This window comes from Dreissena polymorpha, chromosome 6 (assembly GCF_020536995.1).
Source record: "Dreissena polymorpha isolate Duluth1 chromosome 6, UMN_Dpol_1.0, whole genome shotgun sequence".
Taxonomy (NCBI): Eukaryota; Metazoa; Mollusca; class Bivalvia; order Myida; family Dreissenidae; genus Dreissena; species Dreissena polymorpha.
Window position 1 is genome coordinate 47,930,156 of NC_068360.1, and position 20,213 is coordinate 47,950,368.

At 33.3% G+C, this 20,213-nt stretch overlaps 1 protein-coding gene across 1 annotated transcript in view; it reads right to left on the bottom strand.

Moving 5' to 3' along the window:
• The window catches only part of LOC127835661 (uncharacterized), a 59,706-nt gene that overhangs the window by 13,988 nt on the left and 25,505 nt on the right, over positions 1-20,213 (bottom strand). The window contains exons 5-6 of the mRNA XM_052362100.1: positions 13,504-13,642; positions 2,439-2,565 (exon numbers count right to left, since the gene is read on the bottom strand). Coding sequence (XP_052218060.1) covers positions 2,439-2,565; positions 13,504-13,642 — 266 coding nt within the window. The remainder of the gene's footprint in view (positions 1-2,438; positions 2,566-13,503; positions 13,643-20,213) is intronic.

Sequence of the window (20,213 nt, forward strand, 5' to 3'; positions counted from 1 at the left end):
TATTTTTCAAATAAATATTTAAGTTTTATGAACCAATGATACATATTAACGAACATCGCGGTTAGTATGCGTATACATTTTCAAATTGAGAGACTTCACATTTCTACTAGAGCAAATTATTCTTAACCTGTCGCTGTTTTTCAAATTCAACCGTACCTTTATATATGTCATGTAAAAAAGTTTCGATTAAGTTTATCAAAATTACGCATGTCATCACATTGATTAAATATTGAGACTATTAGATGGGCTAGACTTACACCAATTCCATTAGTTCAACAAAAGTGTATTGTTTGCAAAAAGCTCGAAGATGAGTTTCATTTTATTCTTGAATATAAGTAATATACGGAACTAAGATCAAAATACATCCCACTGTATTACAGAAAAAGACCAAATATGTACACATGTGTCGATCTAATAACATCAAAAAATAACTATAAATAAAACATTTGAGCTGTTATATTTATTACTCCTTTCAGGTTCGATCGCAAAATACCTTTGTATTTAAAAAATCTCCCCTGTACAATTGTATCTCAGACGCGTTTTGGTAAGGTGTGTTGTTCTTATCCAGTCCATTTGTGAAACGGTGGTTTCTGTGATAATTATTACATACGCCAAATACCTTGTTTCATAGATATTACTCTTTGAATCTATTACATGTGTTGAATCGCTCTGTATAACCTTTAAAATTTCGATGGCAAGTCCTGATATATGAATTAATTTCTTGTTTAAAGAGTCTAACAGGAAGATTGTCAAACGTAAGTATAAGTATATTAACCCAAAATGAAGTTAGAATATTGAATTGCCAATGCTGCGAAGAAAATGTAAGTGCACTATACTAATTGGAATTTATTTCCACGATTTTTTTTTAATAGTTTTTAGTATTTTTATGAAAATTGTATTGATTTTAACAAATAATGACTTTGTATAGCACTCACAGTCGCAGTCGCAAAATGGACATACGAACCAAGAGCCAAACTTAGGATTAACATGAATCGAATAACAAAAAAGAAAAATTGCTTTGAAATTATTATTTAGATGCTATGTTCTAAATTACATTATGATTATTGCAAATATCGTCTTCATGCTACGCAAAAAGGCAAATAAATATGAACACCATTTGGAGTATTACGCGAAGTATTTTGAGTATTATTTTCTTATCAGATGGTTACCATTGAGTCATTATGAAGCATGTGCCGAATAGTTTAATAGAAATGAGACATTATATCACAAGTTCGTAATAAAATGCAACACGATTTAAATATATACTTTAATTTTTTACAGAAAGTTTATATACAAAAACAGTATTTATTAAAACTCTTGGTTACTCTTTTCGATTCGCGTTTTTTTAAATAATTTTTTAAATAATGATTTACTTATTGTTAAACGCACCCAAGTCGGTAAGAAAAGTATATGTTAATTCCATCAACTTTATTATAAGTACTTGTCCGCTTATTTATAACAAAAAGACAATGTACTACTTTTTTACCTTTAAACAACTTTGAACTACCGCCAGCCAAACGTGAGTTCAACATGAACATTTTCAAATTAAGCCCATATGCAAGCAATGTCATAGCTGTTCGTGTCTCGTACACTTTCAAAACTAAGTTCTCGATGATATAACCGCCCACTAGATACAAATTATAATAAATTATAATTGAACACAGTTATCAGTTTGTATGTTAATTTCTAGAGTTGTGATAAAGATATGCGTATACTTTTATTTTACCGCTTATTTAAACATTTTTGTTTATGTTAATACTACAAGAGTATTCAACACTTATTTGTACGTACAATATAATCAGTAAGTGTGCATACTTTTATCGTTTTTCTGTGAACATGAATTAAGTAGACGACAATTTGTAGCGTTAACTTATTGAAAGGTACGCGTACATTTAAACAAAACGTTTAAGGATTGACAATCGATAATGTTTCATGCAATGCGTCGGGATATGTGTATTTATCTGAATGTTTATTACAGTCAAAACATACGTTTAAAAGTTATCGAGCGTAAATGTCAAATGAATTATATTCTTGACATTTAAACTTACGCACTCGACATTTTGACTGGTGAAAGACACTTATCTGTAATGCTACCCAAAAACTCATTCTGGGCAAAAAAACGAACTTATCAAGTTATGTAAAAATATAAAATAAGCATTTGTTCTTCGAATTGTATTTATTAATATTACCATATAACCGGTACAAAATATTTCTATGTTTTGAAAATTAACTTTTTGCATTTTTTTATTTTTTATTTTCATTTTTCATTTGATTTTGTATTAAACTTGTATTGAAAACTTGACATACTTACGTATATATTGTATGTATTAAGACGATGAACTAACGTATAAGTCTTAATAAAATGTCTGTTCTGTTCTGAAAATTATATTTATATAAAAATATGGGTGTGATTAGTTTGACGATATGTTCTCTCTTACCTCCCGTCAACAACGTAACCTCTTTGTGCTTGTAGCACCGATTTTCACTGTTCACTCTGATGTTATAAATAGCGTACCACCGTATATCGTCCAATACATCCACTATTAATCCAATTTTACCGAGGGTCTGCAATAGAAAATAAGTTTCACGTAACTTCATAGTCATATAGACTTTACAAATGTTGGTATCAATTTAAATGCACATTTGCATCACGGTACACATATAGTATCATGAATTGAGATAAGCGATTGATGATCTTTTATTCACGTATGTACTGTAAAACAGTTATTTTGTAAAACATAGCTGTATTATAACACTTGTATTAATCTTCATTATACTGAACTATTCGTGGATCGTACATTGCTATTTTGTATACAATATTAGCAAAGCCAATAACGTTAACTTTATAGAAGAATTTCAGCAAATTAGTAATCAAACAGATGTGCAAATTAGTAATCAAACAGATGAGCAAATCAGTAATCAAACAGAAGGGAAAATCAGTAAAAAAAAAAAGCAATTATATTAAATAGCGAAATAACAAAAAACAAACACACTTTATTACTATAGAAGGAGGCATGCTTTTTGTTGTTTGCATTTTTTTCTAAAATTCCACATTAATATATGATGATTAATTACAATGGTTTCTACATTAATAGAGTTATTCTTTGCACTGAACAATTTGCAAAACGAAAAAAAACTCCATAAATATATGTATTAGTTATGCTTTTTGAACTTTGCACTTGCTCTAAAAGCTGTCTAATTTTATATAGAATTTAAATTAAATACATTTAATTATTTTTTAAATAAACTCTGCATACTTAAATTACATACTTAAATTTAATTAAACAGTTCTGTACGAGAAAATTACAAGAGACACTGAATCCAAATCAACTGGGAAAAGTGAGCTATATATCTTGCAATGTACCCATCCCAAAATATAGATCTATCAATTTTAGCTTCATACCTTTATTTCTAAACGAATAATTGTATGCGCAACAACATTAACGAAGGGCAGTAACTCTATTGATATGTCCAAATTAGTCAAAGTACTTTTTGTAGGCACGTCCACTCAACGCCCTTTATCGATATTTGAAGTTTTCGATTGAATTCATTAATTAACTTGAGGAATGCTCAGCCAAACACAATAACAGTATGTATTTATACTCTGCACATGCGAAACAAACCAAATGCTCACAGATACTTATTAATAATGGTTCTTATATCATGCAATTTGTTATGGAGCGTAATGAGGTTTAATATAGTTGTAATACTTAAACGTATTGGATATTGCAGTTTGTATTCACTATTTGTTAATTTATATATTTTTTTATCTAGTTCAATAGTGTTTATTCGTGTTTACAAATACTGATTACATTGTTGTTTTTAGTCGCATTTCCGTCAACCACATTTCGTCTATTTGATTAGCCAACCGCTATGTATTTAATGCCAATAACTGTTAGCACTTGATTCTTGAATGATAATGCAAAACGGCAAATGGAAAAATGCTTATAAAACTAACATTGATCTATAAGAAACTGAATACGTTTTAGAGGTTGTTTTGTTTTGTTACATTTATGTAATGTTTATGTTGAATGTTTTTTAATGTGGGAGCTTGAGATTTTGTGTTAGTTTCTGATTAAGATAATGAATTCGAAAATACTGAGCCTTCATCCACACACGATATAGTTACTAGGGCCATACGCTAAACTTATATTGAAATCGTAGGCCGTACACCACTTAACGAAGTAATACCACTTTTTGATCAGTGTTAGACCTGAAATGGAGCAATATAAATACGCAGACACTACTGTGGGCATTTTATGATAACTTTCTTGATAACAAACTAAATGTACTAAATCCCCGCGTCGATTCTATCAAGTTTACTTTTAAACACCGCCTTGCCACAACTTAATGTCGTTCCCACGATTTAGTAACCCGTTCCAACGACCAACGATATAACGTACTGGTGCGAACGAGTTAGTGTGAACGAAAGTAATTAGCGTCAACGACATAGCTTACTCGAGGGAACGACTTAGTAACTCTTGGCTACAAAATAGTTAGCGCGTGGAAACTGCTTATTAACTCGTGTTTACAAGATAACTAACTCATGGTAACGACAATAATCAACCAATCAGAATGGACAAACTTTGAAATACATTTTAAAAACCGAATGTCGTTACAAAGAGAAATATTCGTTCGATTGCGCTATCGGTAGCTAGATGTTCCCATGAGCTACTAAGTCGTTCCTATGACTTACTAACTGACAAATTGACTATTTCGTTACCACGACTTACTTATTTCGCTCACATGAGTAAATAAGTCATGGTAACGTGTAACTTAGTCGTAAAGAACGACTTAGTCAGTCCGACTTAATAACTCAAGCATTTAACAACATGTATTGCTATGTGTGTCAAGACCCTCACGAAGACCAGTCAGCCCAAGGCCAGTGTTATATCCGACGCTGACGTGCATCACCTTACCGAGAGTATCACAGTCCTAAACAGGTGGACTGAATACTGCAGTGACCTCTACAACTACCCGCATTAACCAGACTCCAGTCTCCTTCATAACGATCTCAGACCAGAATCGGACGACGAAAGTCCGTCTGTACTTAAGGCAGTGGTGGAGGAGGCAGTGTACAGTCTTAAGGCAGGACAATCTCCGGATGTGGACAACGTCCCTCCGAGCTGATTAAGCGGACACAGAGCGCAGGATACAGGCATTTGAACATCACTGTCTCCGAAAACTGCTCCGCATCTCCTACACGGAGCACAAGACCAACGAGTACGTCCGGAACATTACTGCAACACTTGTGAGTCCACAACCGCCCCTACTGGCGACCGTCAACCGACGAAAGCTGGCTTGGTTTTGACACGTCACCAGACACGACTCTCTTTGCATTACTTTTTCTCCAGGGCACGCTAGTTGATGGTAAACGTCGAGGCCGTCAGAGAAAAAACTGGATGGACAATGTAAAGGAGTGGAAATCCCATCCCATGGATGAATTACTCTCCGCAGCACACAAAAGGCCTAGATGAAGGAGGATTTTGTATTGTCGTTACTCATCCCCCCCCCCCCAACGGCCAAGGGTCTGATGATGATGATGAGGAGGAGAATTGTTATTTGATGCTTAAGTCCTTACCATGAGAAAGATACCTCATTCCAACGCGACATTAAGTCGGTCCCACTAATTACCGATGGCGTAGTCATTCCAACGCCTGACTAACTCGTTTTCATGACTAACTATCTCGTTCCCACGACTTACTTGTTCGTTTCTACAAGCTATTTAGTCGTGTAAATGAATAAGTAAGAGAAGGTTATGGCATTAAATAAAACATACACATACAACATACGTATAATCCTATGTCTGCCACTGTTGCTTTTTTAGCCCGATGTAGAAAATCGAAGCGTTTTTTTTTCGACCATGAATGCAATCTTATCAAAATCATCTGCATTTTGACGCTTCTATGATTTCCTCAAACATATCAACTAGCAATCTGAGCGAACGGTAGGATCATTGTATTGAGATTGTCAATTATTGTGAAACATGGTGTCAGTTAAGAGGCTTACTACTGTCGCCATTGATTAAAAGGCGTGTAGAACTATGGTTCTGTCTGTAAAGTATGCAACTGTTACATAAACCATATCTCTTATACTGCTGGTGTTCAATTAAGTGGTCATATATGAAGTCTTAAAGTTCTTAAGTAAATTATGGTAATACAGAAACGAATCGTACATGGAAAATAGTCATAGGTTAACATGAAGCCAGTTACGTCACTTATATATATGTGTAGAATGGTCTTTACCAAAAAGCGCGTGTCTATGAAATGCTTAATTTCAAATCAACGTTATATGTTGCATCGATCTATGATTCTATAACTTTAAAGTGTAATTTAACAAAAAGGAAATATAAATACTAAGCAACATTAGCGATATACTCAGTAAACTATGTTAATGCACGACATTTGATCTAGATAATTAGAGGTATTATTCTGGTGTTAATTAAACACATATTTTCAGTTTAAGCATATGTAATAAACGTTTAGCGTAAAAAGGATGCGGCTAAGAAAAATCCATTTGACTCAAAGCGGTTCGTAACAAAAAGTAAAAATTAACAAACACAACTACGAATAACATTTTAAAGTTTAAAGATAGAATTTTAAACTTAAGTATTAAAACACAGATGTAAACTTGGTACCGTAGATAGTAAAATTGATATAAGATGTTAACCTTAATACCGCTCTAAATTCATTGTGCTCGGAATTTTATCATAAAGAAATATATTATTATATAGCGATTTATTCGGATACATCAATACTTGCTTTTGCACACAAGAAACGGGCTTTACAAAAAATCAGTAAAGAGAAACTTAACTTTGTCAAAGTAATGACGAAGAATACCTCAAAAAACCCAACACGTAGAATGTCTTAGTTGAAAAATAGGGGAATTACTTTTGTAATTGTTATCGCAGAATGATACAAATTGCACGTGCTCGACTCCACGAAACAATGCGTACACGTTTGAATGCTGTATGTCGCCAAGTGCAGGGGTTAACGTAAGAAATTTGCCGTGGCGTAGTGGAGATGGTCCGCCTCGCGATCGGGAGGTCATGGGTTCGAACCCCACTGGGAGCGTTTCTTTGATCTCCCTCAAAAACACCAAGTTCTAGTCATAGTCCCATAAAACGAACTCGAGAGCGTTTATAGAAGCAAACGGCTTTCGATGCAATCGAGCTCAAATAAATATGTTTAAAATAACGTAAGAAATTGACACTAACTTGCCCGGGGGAGTTACTTTGAACATCTAGTTGCCCTCTATAAAAATTTGTTGCCCTATTTTGAAGTCAATTTTTGTATTGATCTTTAAAGCATTGATTCACATGCATTACTATTCTAGATTTAATTTCAGCCATATTCATCTGGATAGTTTTAATTTATTAAATGGTGACGATTGAATAGAATACATATTAATAGTTTATTATTTGACAATTATTATAAACATGTTTATCTGTCCTACTTTCGCGTTCAGCCATTTTGAAAAAGTAGTGCTTCCCACAATTCCTTTCGCGCTAGTACACAGGTCAGTAAGACCGGTGTGTACACAATGCACGACATAATGTTTAATTAATGTGGAAATTGTTTAAGTAAAAATATATCATCATTTAAAATTTAAGCAAATGTTACATTCATTATTAACTGAAATCGTATGCCTAATATCAAATCATGCACTGTAACTTAACGTAATTTTGTAAATATATATTTGTGTTAATATTTGTGTTTTGTGTTTATATCGTTGCAAACAGTACAAATTCAAAACAAAACATAAGAACTAGCTCATTTACAGATTTAGAAGACCACGTGCTCACGGCGACAAGCTGTGTAATTTATTTTTATCTCTCTTACAGGATTACATATAAACAATGCTGGATAAGTAATAATTGTGACTACATTTTACCATGCAAGAAAACATGATTGAATGAACAACAGAAAGTACCGCCAAAAGCAACTCTTTTTTGTTGTTCTTTTTTAAATAAATTTCTTAATAAGCAATGAATGCAACTTACTCAGCAATGAGACAACAGGATAAAAGAACGCAAGTGGAATTGCAACGCATCATATACTATGGTTCAGCGCCCCATGCGGGAGAATAATTTACATAAAAGCTAACTATTGTGTGACGGGTAATTCGAATATATCAATATAGTTTAATAGCTTGCGTTGGATTAAAATTGTTTATTCTGGAGCGAACAAACATAAGTAATAAATGTACACATTATAGCCCAAGTAACATAATAAAGGGCTTTTACTGTTTTACGGGGGTATAATAATCTGCTTATAGTGTGTAAGTGTATATCGCAAGGAATAATGTGTGCAAGTTTTTAATGCGTACCATGAAACGCATAATTGTGTGTATACGTACAGACAGACGGATTACCGGAAAGACTGAAAGATACACAGACCGACAGACGTAAAGACGTCTTTGAGGATTACAATATAAGTCAAAACATTTGGTATTGGTAATTTATTGAACATATGTCGTTGCTCCCCAAACATAACGACAGTACTTTACAAAAGGTACAGGTTGATTAGGGGAAAATAATTGTGTCTGTTAGAGGGGTTGTCAAGAATTTTGACAAAATTGAAATGTGGACTGATGCTTTTCTTATCTATATGGCTATTTGCCTCTTGAAACATGTGGCTAAAACTTTAAGTGCTGAATTCAGTACATGCAATATATAGAAGTCGCTGCGGCGCGTTTCTCCGGATGGGCAAAGTATGATAGGCAATTGCGTTTTAATATGATCGGCAATTCCGTTTTAAAATTGCATACAATCCAAACTGTCGATAGGATTCCCTCGATCCAGAGTTATGGATGATGGCTATATGTATCCTGCAACACATATTCCATCGTCCTAGCAAAGGTCTTGCTATTCGTATAACAATATGGGTTATTGTTCATCGGTTGACTGTCAGTATGCACACCACTGTTTTAAATGTGGCCGAATGATATAAGACCGAACACTTATTAATGTAAATAGACTATTCCACTATTTTACAGACTACCCGAATAGACTCGATGCGGCTTAAATTCAAAATGGTGTTAAGCATAAATTCAACATTATTATCCTTATCAACATTATCTCATTATATTTTGTAATTGGAACTTTTTCTTTATACGGGTCTTCCGGGATTAAGTCCCAGTTCCGGTAGATGTTTGAAAAACAAGAAGTGCTCTGAGCTTAAGCACTTTATAAAATAAGTCAACATCATTGTTTATGTCATCATATTTTATATATGAAACATTATACTTATAAGTACCAGTACTGGCAGAGAGACCCGTCATCGTTTTCTCTAACCATAGTAAGTATGTATTTATTTGAAGCCAAAAATGATCGGCGTACTTCACCAGATCGTTATCTCTTTATTTTTGAAAAGCCAAAGGTGCTTTAAGATGAAATACAACATCAGATTTTGTATCAGTATGTATAGTACAAACAGAGATACATATATATATATATATATATATATATATATATATATATATATATATATATATATATATATAATTGGACTAGATCTGACTTGAATAATTATCTTTACATGATTAATGGTATGTAGAAATAACAACATCGCCGCTTCCAGATCAGAACATTGTCGCAAATTAAACTATTATAAGACGACACAACATTAAATATGTAAAACACAACCGCTTTCTTAGCCAATTGAGTATGAAGTAAAGTGCGTCCTGATCGTGATGAAAGTTTTAAATCTCTTTTAAATCTTGGTTCCATGGTTATTGTGCCATAAACTAACGTACATAAACTAACGTACAAGTTTTGTATGCATCCAATTGTAATCTTCGCTTGGATTTAATGTCCGAAACGGATGCCCTTTGGTTAAATAAACTTGAAGCACCACCGATTCTAAAAGTATAAGATTTGAACCTCCGATCGTCAAAACCCGCTATTATAACCGTTCTTTGCGCCCCATTAAATTGGTAAGTTGTCAACGGGCTGTAAACGGACCGAAGAAACAGGAGACATGAGGGCGGTATTTTAAATATGTTTAGAAAGACATCGTTACATTCTTTATTTGTGAATTAATTTCGATTGGTGATCGCACCGGCCCGCCGTTGATCCGTGGTTGAAGATCGTATATAAAAACTTAGAGAATTGTTACCAACACTAACATCCTCGTCACACACAACACTTTGTTTTGATCTTCGGTTAGGCAGTGCGAATTCACTCACGCGCAGTAATGCCATATAAGCAGATGAGAATGCGACAGCAAAAAAATTTCCCTCATATTGTCAGCGACAGACGTGTCTAAGATTCTTTAATACTAATTTCAGCACCGCGGGAGATATTCGAAGACGAGAGTTCGTTGTTTTCCGTGATCGTTTTAAACCTTCTAACATTTGACGAACAATGTAGTTCCGGGTACAGTCTTATAGGTGTTTTATTTTGTTGTAATAACTAATAACCGAAATATGCAAAATGCGCATACTGGCGAAGTGACAAAAAGGCGATGAACTGGGTGATCATTTCTAAAGTTGTTGGCCAGATTGGAGAATCGATAACGCGTTTGCAGTACGATTCAAGTATATATGACGCTCTTTTGTAAGAACTTATAGTTTTTTTCCAGATAAACCCGCAAGTAACTTGTCGATCTCCAACTGAATAGCTGGATAAATCCATTTGGAATGACAGTTGTTGTTTTTTTTTGTTTTTTTTGCGCCTTGTGGGAGAAGCTGGGCAAGCTAGTTCCATTGAAAACGACTAAAAGCGTCATCAATAACTGTGTATATCTGGCCTATGGATACCTTTAAAAATCACGTTTAAGTCCAAAATTATAACCATGAGTTGTCGTATTAATTGCATAGCTTGCTTAGTTTTCTAATTGATAATTTATACTAGGGCTTGATTATCGGATCGCAGAATAATTTGTTTTCTGTAAATCACATCCCCATAAGTAAAATGACAACATTCAAATGTTATATCTTTAAACACGTGTTCATTCCATTAAAACGGCCATGAAAAAAACTGCCCATTCGCCGGCAAAGTAACACCCACTACCTTAGTTTTTATTACCGCTTGCGTCCAAAAATAGTTATATTGTATCGCCTTAAAGCCATACGCGTTCATTAAAAATGCTTATTCTATTAAATTCGCGAAGAAATATCATCCAAACCATTGCAAAACTTTTGACACTTTGGGAAATGCGCACACAATTATACGGAATTTCTGCTGAAGACACTGCATTCTAAAAAACGTCTTTGAAAGGCACGTCCTGCAGGGATAGTTTAAGTAATGACATTTAGCAAACCAGCAATTGACTGTTCAAAATCTTTTTAAACATTTGTTTTCGAATTGATACCGAATTCAAGTGATTCAACACATTTTTTAAATTTATCATTCTGAAATTTTATCGTCTGATGTTCTGCGTATATTTTCAAACATAAATAGGTTAATATTTGCACAGGGCTTATCCACTTTCCAGGGTTTAGTGGGATGTTTAAATCACGAATGTCACTAAAAATATGTATCCATTCTTGGCACTTTTGTTTTAATTTTTCTTAAGAAAGAACATAGCCTCAGAGATGTTCAATGTATGAACAATTAAATGCTTTGCATCATAACCAGTGGAGAAAAGTTGAGACTTTTTTTGTTGCTGCTGTTCATTATCGGTAGCGGACGCTACTGGTGGAGGACGTTTGGAAGCTGGAAGGCCAACTTTGACAAAACCCTTATTTTAGGTGACATTTTGACGTTTTAGAAATGTATACGAGGATAAACCTTCGATTTTATTGCAGACTGATGGAATCATAGAAAATCAATCTGCTTTTATTGAAGTTGGTGTCGGTCTGGCGCAGATCGTGTTTGGTCCGTATGGATGCCGTGTTGGTCCGTGTCTCAGTCGTGTAGGTCCGTAGCTCTGCCCTGACTGTTTGGGCCAGCCCGCATGGGCGCCGTGTTGATGGCATATTGCTGCCGGTTGTTCCGTGTGGATGCCGTGTTGTCATCGGGGTGATGGGCCTTGGGAGACCGTCGACGCTCAAAAATCCCAAAAGGCCACGGATCGTCCCAGCATCCATCCGTGCTTATATGGGACGGGGGCTCAAACGTTTTACAACACATGTATACATGTCTTTCGCGGAAAAAAGGATGGAGTATTTATTTAAAAAGTTCTAATATTTTACAGGCTAATAATACATACAATCGTTGAAGAATTGAGTTTATTTCAGTGGTAAATGTCAATAATTGCGGTAATAACCAACGGTTTTATCGTTCCGATTCGTGTTATCACATCGCTCGGGTTTTCGCCCTCATTGTTTAATTCCTACGATTCGGAACTTCGAACCGCTGGTTATAAGCGCACCAGCCAACACTTAACAGACAATTCCTTAATTTTAACACGACCCGAGACTATTTCTCAAAAGACAAAGACCGAAAATAAGCGTGGATTTGTCTGCACCTGCTTAAACGCACTATCAAGGACACGTTTGACAAACAAATAGTTTATGTATTATGTATTAAAACCATATTAGTTGTACAAATGTTATATTATCAAGCCTAAATAACACTTAAGTGTGGTTAATTTGGCAATTATTTGTAAAAAGTATGGTACTTATTAATTACCATAATAACGCCACTGTGTTTAACAATACACATGTCAATTGGGTTATTTGCTCGATGTTTATGAAAAAGCCGACGTCAATTTTAATTGTTTAGTTGTGTTATCTTTACGCAAAATAGGGCTTAAGCAGGTACCCGAAAATGAATCGGATTCGGGTTGAAGAACTACCTGCGAATTCGGGATAAAGCTTTTGCCAACGATACAAGGTCAAGTCGCTTATTCACGAAAGGGAAGAAACAATGGTTGATTTGTACTGAATTTGTAGATTTTTTTTTTAATAATTGAAGTCAAATTGTCATTTTAATCTTTTTAAGCGCTGTTATCAAGCGCTATATCGCAATTATGAGAATACACGCACCAAACGCATTACCTTAAATTTATTTACAACAATGTGGTGTATACCTCATAATTAGTAGCATGCATCAGTACATAAGTCATTATTTTATTCATTAGTCTACTAGTTCTCTTTGATTTACTGTCTATATTTCTGACAATATTAATTGTAGTTAATGTTTTTGTAAACACTTATTTAAATCCTGATACGACATTCTTTTTTTAACCGCCGACATAAACCAAAGAATTTGTTTTGCCTCGTTTTCGTTCCAACCAACACGCAAGAGTGTATGTTTTTTTCGCTGAGAAAGGGCGAAGTATAGATGAAAATAACAAAATCATATACAAACAAAGTGTATAAATTCGTGGTCAAATCGTAATAATTACGGCAGTGTGCTTGGTATTTGGCCAATGACCAACGATTTGTCGTTTGATGTTTTCGCCCTCAAACATAGGAACATTACATTTACAAATCATGCATATTTTTTTCAATACGCTTACTATTGTGTACATTACTTAAATATGAATTCTAATTAATGAATGTCGTTTAGAAGTGTTCATTATATATTATGACAGCTGAAAAATGTAAACTCACCGACAAGTGTTCCTCCTCGCTCCCCCGATGTCTGATCTGCACCAAGTCGCCATAAGCAAAGCGTGTTAATGCGTTAGCCGTTGTGTTACCGTCACTTTGAACTTTAACTTCGGTCAATGAAGCTGGGTTCAACATCCATCTTAATAAGAAAGTTCATAGAACTTTTGCGAATATGTGTGACAATATAGCAATGGTGACGACTTCAGATGAAACATTGACAAATCGTTACCATGATAACAGTAAAAATAAATATACAAAAAAATCAACGCTATGCTAATAGTCTAGTAGGAACGGATGTCCACGGTGCATGATTGGAAAGTTTTTTTCTAATATGCTGATGATGTTCTAAACTTTCTTGGGTAAAAGAAAATGTTGATTCCTAAGAAAAAAATGTGTTCCCACGGGGTCTAAATCCAAGATGGCCGCCAAGATGGCCGACCAAAAACCTTGAAAATACCGTTTTTTCGCAAATGACACAAACAACATATATTCTCTTCGATTTCGGCAAGCTTTTTAATTTAAGCAATTAAGAAAATATTATTCTTCTTATTAAACAAATTCATTTTTTGATGAAATATTATACAGTTAATGAAAAAATGACTATATAAATGAAAAACGGTACAAAAAAACATGTTTTTTTGCTTATGACATGTTTAAATTTGTAACCAAAAAGCAGTTTAGATACAATAATCATCTTAACTACATTTATGCACACCTATGGGACCAAGGAATATAATAATATCATATTTCATGTGGATATTACCAGTAAAATTGATATATAAAACAAGAAAAGTGGGTGGGGTAAATGACAAATATGAAGAAAAACTTCCTTATGTGCATGCTGGTATGTTTTGAGATATACTTGCCTTGTTATGTTTATGTATGTGGGTCTTATTTGACACTTATAAGTGCATGATTATTGTTTTTAAACATAAAAACATTTCTCTTACTAAAAATACTAAATAAAAAAGACAAAAAGATCATGTATCAACAAAGGGCAGTAAAATTTCTCACATTGAGCACTAGTAGAAACGTGGGCTCAATGTGCATGATTGGAAAGTTTAAATTAAATATGTGGATGATGTTCTACATTGTCTTGGGTATAAGAAAACCTTTGTTCCCACGAAAACTTTTGTTCCCATGGGGACTTAATCCAATATATATTCGCCAAGATGGCCGCCCAAAAACCTAGAAAACACCGTGTTTTCACAAATAGCACAAACAGCATGTAATTTTCACGATTTTGGTCAGGGTTTTTAAAATTTAAGCAATTGATAACATATTAGATTTATGAAATAAATAAGTTTTTTTGTGTGAAATTTAATACATTTAATGAAAAACATTATTATATTCACGAACGATCCTTACAAAAAAACTAGTTGTGTTTGGTTTAAGACATGTTTTAATTTGTACCGAAAAAGCAGTTTATATGTAATTATAAATGGAAACTACATTTATACACATACACGAGATTTATTAATATTATGATATATTATTTAATTCGAATATGATCCATAAGTGTGATAATATATGACAAATTAAATGGTTGGGGTAAATAAAAAATATGAAGAAAAAATTACAAATGTACATGTTGACATATTTTAGATATACTAACCATTTTAAAATTGTTGTGTCCATCTATACGGATTTGTTTTGATATTGATAAGTTAATATATGCGTGTTTCAGTGCATGTAAAAAGGGTAATGATACATTTAACTAAAAAGGGTAATGATACATTTAACTAACACAGAACAGTATTTTAAATGTAAAAAAGGAAAAAAAGAGCATATGTGCACAGAGGTAACGCATTAAAATCTCTCACATTGAGCAAACAACACACACTGCTGTTAGTAATCACTTATTACATATTGTCAAAACAAAGCATACTTATTTTGAAACAAACAGTGTCATTGTTATACAAAACACTACTTATGATGTGTTTTTGTTGATATTTGTTTTGGTGGGGGGGGGAGTACCATTCCTGTTTTCCAAAACAGATACGCTGGATAATACACACTTGTCAGACAGCTCTTAGCCTTTATAAATTATGAAATTTCTTTAACGTTTTTGTACTTGTACTTTCCTTTTTCTATTTGTCAATAAGCAACTAATTGCATTCGATCAATGTTAGTAGATTACATGTAAATGAGCTGGTCAACCAGAACAGTGTGTGCGTGTGTGTGTGTGTGTGTATTTCGAATTCAGGTCCTCCCGCGTGTACATTATGTGTGGACCCAGAGTTGGTTTGATCACTTCTACCAAATAGACTCACTTGATTTTTCTTAACAAATCAAATGGAAAACCATTTATAAATTAAAACAGCCATACAAAGCAAGAGTTGAATGTAAAACTAATGTGTTTCTCGTGTGTAGAAATATTGAGCAGAAACACAAGTTGTACACGCAACTTCAAAACGAACATCATAATTATGCTCAGCAATCTGTTAACACAGTGTCAGTGTCTTTTCATTTGAATGTTATAAACAGCACTAAACTATGTTTAAAATTTCATTAAAATTGTAAGACGTAAACATCGATGTTTGTTTTCATTAATACATTGGACCTTTTTTATGCGGACAGTAATTGTTATTGTTTTGTTTAGACGGCACTCTGCCATGAGCCTTATTTAACTTAACAAAATTCGTTTTCTTATGGAATTGTATGCAATATAATTAAATAACTGTTTAAATCAATGCTTTTCCCATGTTTCTTTAAACATTTGTTTTTAAAGAATTTCGGAGTTGTTACTTTTTTCTCTGATTGTCTGTTTACTTAATGTTCTTTACAATTAATAATCGTTGACATAATCGATAATGTTGTTTACTTAATTTTTGTGTCATTTTTTTTGTTCATAACATTTAGAAATGTTCGCACTGTATATTTAATGTATTTAATGTAAAAATCACACAACACAGATTGTCATACCATAGGAATGGGGTTATTACGATTTCAATTAGACTATGCATGTATTGTGTGTATGGTGCCATTAAAATGTACTATTTTCTAAAATGTCATGTACAATTTACATAAATATACTTTGTCTTAAAACAAAATATTTTTTATAAAATCCTGTGTGAACTGATTTAAGTAAATGCTAATAAACAACTGAGCCATTTTTTATGTAAAAAAGTGTTTTGTATATAGTATATCAAGTTACATTAGTATATCAAGTTAAATATTTTTCTTTGTCTTAAATCAAAAAATAAATTATTACCCGGGTTTCGCGCACGAGTATATTGTGGTATATACGGGTATATTGTTAGCTAATTTAAGAAAACATACATAACATACTGAGCCATTTCTTATTTTAAGAAGTTTTTTGTAAACAACACTTTTTAGAACATTCGCTCTATGTCCGGTATTGTTAAAGGAGTTAACATATTGGGCTGCAGGGGTTATCCACTGTCTTAACGTAGCCACACACTTCGCATAGGTTTGTTTCATACATACATTGCAGCATTAGAATAACTGCATATGAATGCTTCGTGCGCGAAACCAGGGTATCGTGCCACAATGTTCAAAGCATCTTTTTATCGTTACTTATGCTATGAACATCAAGCACATGGAAATCTTTCCTTTTTACACACAAATGCTCATCTTCCACAGGGGCGATTATAGGTATAAATGGTCCGTCAAAGGCTCCAATGACGTTTCGAAAACCATGATGTTGTTAAATATTTGTTTAATTTCTGTCTGCGGCGCTCATGTTGTAGGCAATAGAGGCAATATCTAGAAAGTGATTATGATTATGATTATGTTTAATAGGTTGTTTTAATGTTATGAAATGGAACAACTAAACAACTCGCAATTGTTTTTTAATGTTATTAAATGGAACAATTAAACAACTCGTAATTGAGTAAGTGGAAATTAACAGTTGAAACCACGTTGCAAAACAATTTAAGCATATAATGCAAACGTCATTCCATCAATCAATCAATCAATCAATAAAGAGCATTGTTAAAGGATATTAACCATATATTTTGTGCGCAAAAAGTTTTTTTTTTCTTTCTATTTTTCGGGTAGATTTACCCTATAATTCGTGTACATGAATGCAGAGAACTTGTGATATCTAAAGCCTATTGTTGAAAAATTGTTGATGATAATGAGAGGTCACAATTTTCTCCGCCTATGTATTTAGCATTATTTTGATCTTCTTGTACGCCGACACAGATGCGACAAGTGCATGTTTTTTTTCATTTACCATTTACGTTATGAGCATTCTTATGTATATCGTTCTAACGACTTTTTAAGTCGTTGCATCAAGGTATCTAGTTCGCAAGAATCATTGAGTAAGTCGTAGGAACGACATAACTAGCTCGTCGTAAAGGCATAACATGTCGTTGGAACGGGACAATTTAACGTATGAGTAATAGCAACTGATACAAGCAAAACTGTCATGACTCCGTTTGCTATAAATGGGACCGATGCATGCATTTGCATGCTTTTCAAACTGCGTGTATTCTGATTTGTTGATTCTTTTGATACTACGAATTAGTTATCTCAATCATACTTGTAAGATAAAACTTATATTATTCACACACTTATTAAGTCATCCCATGAGTCAGCTATGTCGTTACCACTACTAAGGTACTCGTTCCCACGAATTAATACGTCGTTCCCTTGGGTTAGTTATCTCGTTCTCGCGACTTATTATTACTGCTCATTTATTTTATTATTTCGTTTATTGAAGCATTTGGCAAAATATATTGCTAATCCGAAAGGCAATGATCTGTAAAATATTGTTCCATATCTCAATATGTTGTTTGTGAAGAAAAACAACTTACACAATTTGCATCGCTTTGCGAGTGTAACATTGACACGTAGTTCAAACATATGATTTCTCAATCAAACGCCTGAGAAAGCTAGACTCTGCGTCATAAGAATTCGCTGAATCCATTATTAATACCAATTGAACAGGTTTTATTGAATGTACTTGAATATGATTATGGTGTGTATTACATGCAATTTAAAGAACACCCGTTTGCACAAAGAAGCCATGGTGTAACGTTATATATATATATTTATATATATATATATATATATTACAACTTAAGTTTAAATCGTTCAAGGCAGTATTGGCAAAAAAAAAACTGTGTTATTATTACATGAATGCCAAAAACCTTCTTGGCTCAATCAAGCGATTTAAAAACACACACACACACGCCAACATGGTAGTGAAAATCATGTCAGCATACTACGTAGAAACGGTGATCTAAAACATGTCAATTTACTATAGTTAAATTGTGCATGGAGCCACCTCCACCTCTATAGCATGTGCTCGTCTTTTGGAAAAATACAAAATATGTAGTAGATCGACCAAAAACCACATTGGTTTTTTAGTTGCTACATACAAGTTGTATATATTGAAAGCAACTGTGCAATGTTATTTCTGATATAATTGGTGGGTTGCAATTTCATATTTCTGTGCATTTAAAGGATTGATGAAAATTCGCTGAAACGCACAACATGACCCGATTTTTAAAACTCTACTCATCTTATTGATTTCTGCAACATTCGTTAATGCATCACCAAAAAGAGGTGGCGCCTGTGATCAATGGCTTTGTAAGTGATTCAAATTAGTTTATGCACACCATTGTGGTGTATGATCAGCTGCGCTGTTTATGGTTGTTCATAAATTAAACGGCCAGTTAAGATAATTTTTTGTTATTTTAAGACCCTAACAAAATTAATTGAAGAAACAATGTTGTTATCAAACATTTTCAAATTATAAGAGCAAACAAATTTGCTAACAATTAATATATATTAAAGGGTTCAAGGGTTAACAATTAGTCATATAAATAGCTTGGTCCAAAAATCAACGGTTGTCAGCTCAAATTGCCGTAAAGGTTTGTACAACCAGGTCATGCACTGGAACAGAGTCACGCATGTTATGGTCTCGTCACAATCTCCCTGTCCTGTGTCACATAGGGACATGGAAATGGTACTGGTTAAATTGGAAAAATAAGCATTGTTTTAATTTAGCTGGAATATTTGTTATCGTTACTTTTTCGCCGAAAACTGCATAACAATAATATATAAATGCACAACACAACTTTTTGACACTTGGGTAGAAGTGAATTTATTTATGCTGGTATATACATACATACTTTGATTCGGTTTTTGTATTTTTGAGTTTTTTTTCACAAAAGTGTATTATGAAATGTATGAAATGTTTGAGTAAACGATGTTAGCACTTAACCCTCTCCCCCTTTTTACTTCTGTCTGTGTTTCAACGTGAGAGATGTTAATACGTTCCCTCTGTTCACATATAATTTGTTTTTCCATATTTCTACATAAACTATTCTGTAATGATTTTGTGTAATATTAATTTTAATTACATACACTATACATGCATTCATCATTGTAAAAAATCCACATACATGAACACAACAAATTTAAAAAGGTTGGTATAACTAAAATATATCAACATATAGATTGGGTATTTTGTCTTCATATTTTTTTACCCCACCCATTTTATTTGTCTTATATACCACAACTATGGATCATATTCACATTAAGTAATATATCATACTGTTCATAAATCTTGTTGTTGTGTATAAATGTAGTTTCCACTTATAATTCCATCTAAACTGCTTTTTTGGTACAAATTTAAACATGCCTTAAGCCAAACTTAACTAGTTTTTTGTAAAGATCGTTCGTGTATTTAATAATGTTTTTCATTAAATGTATTCAATTTCACACACAAAAAA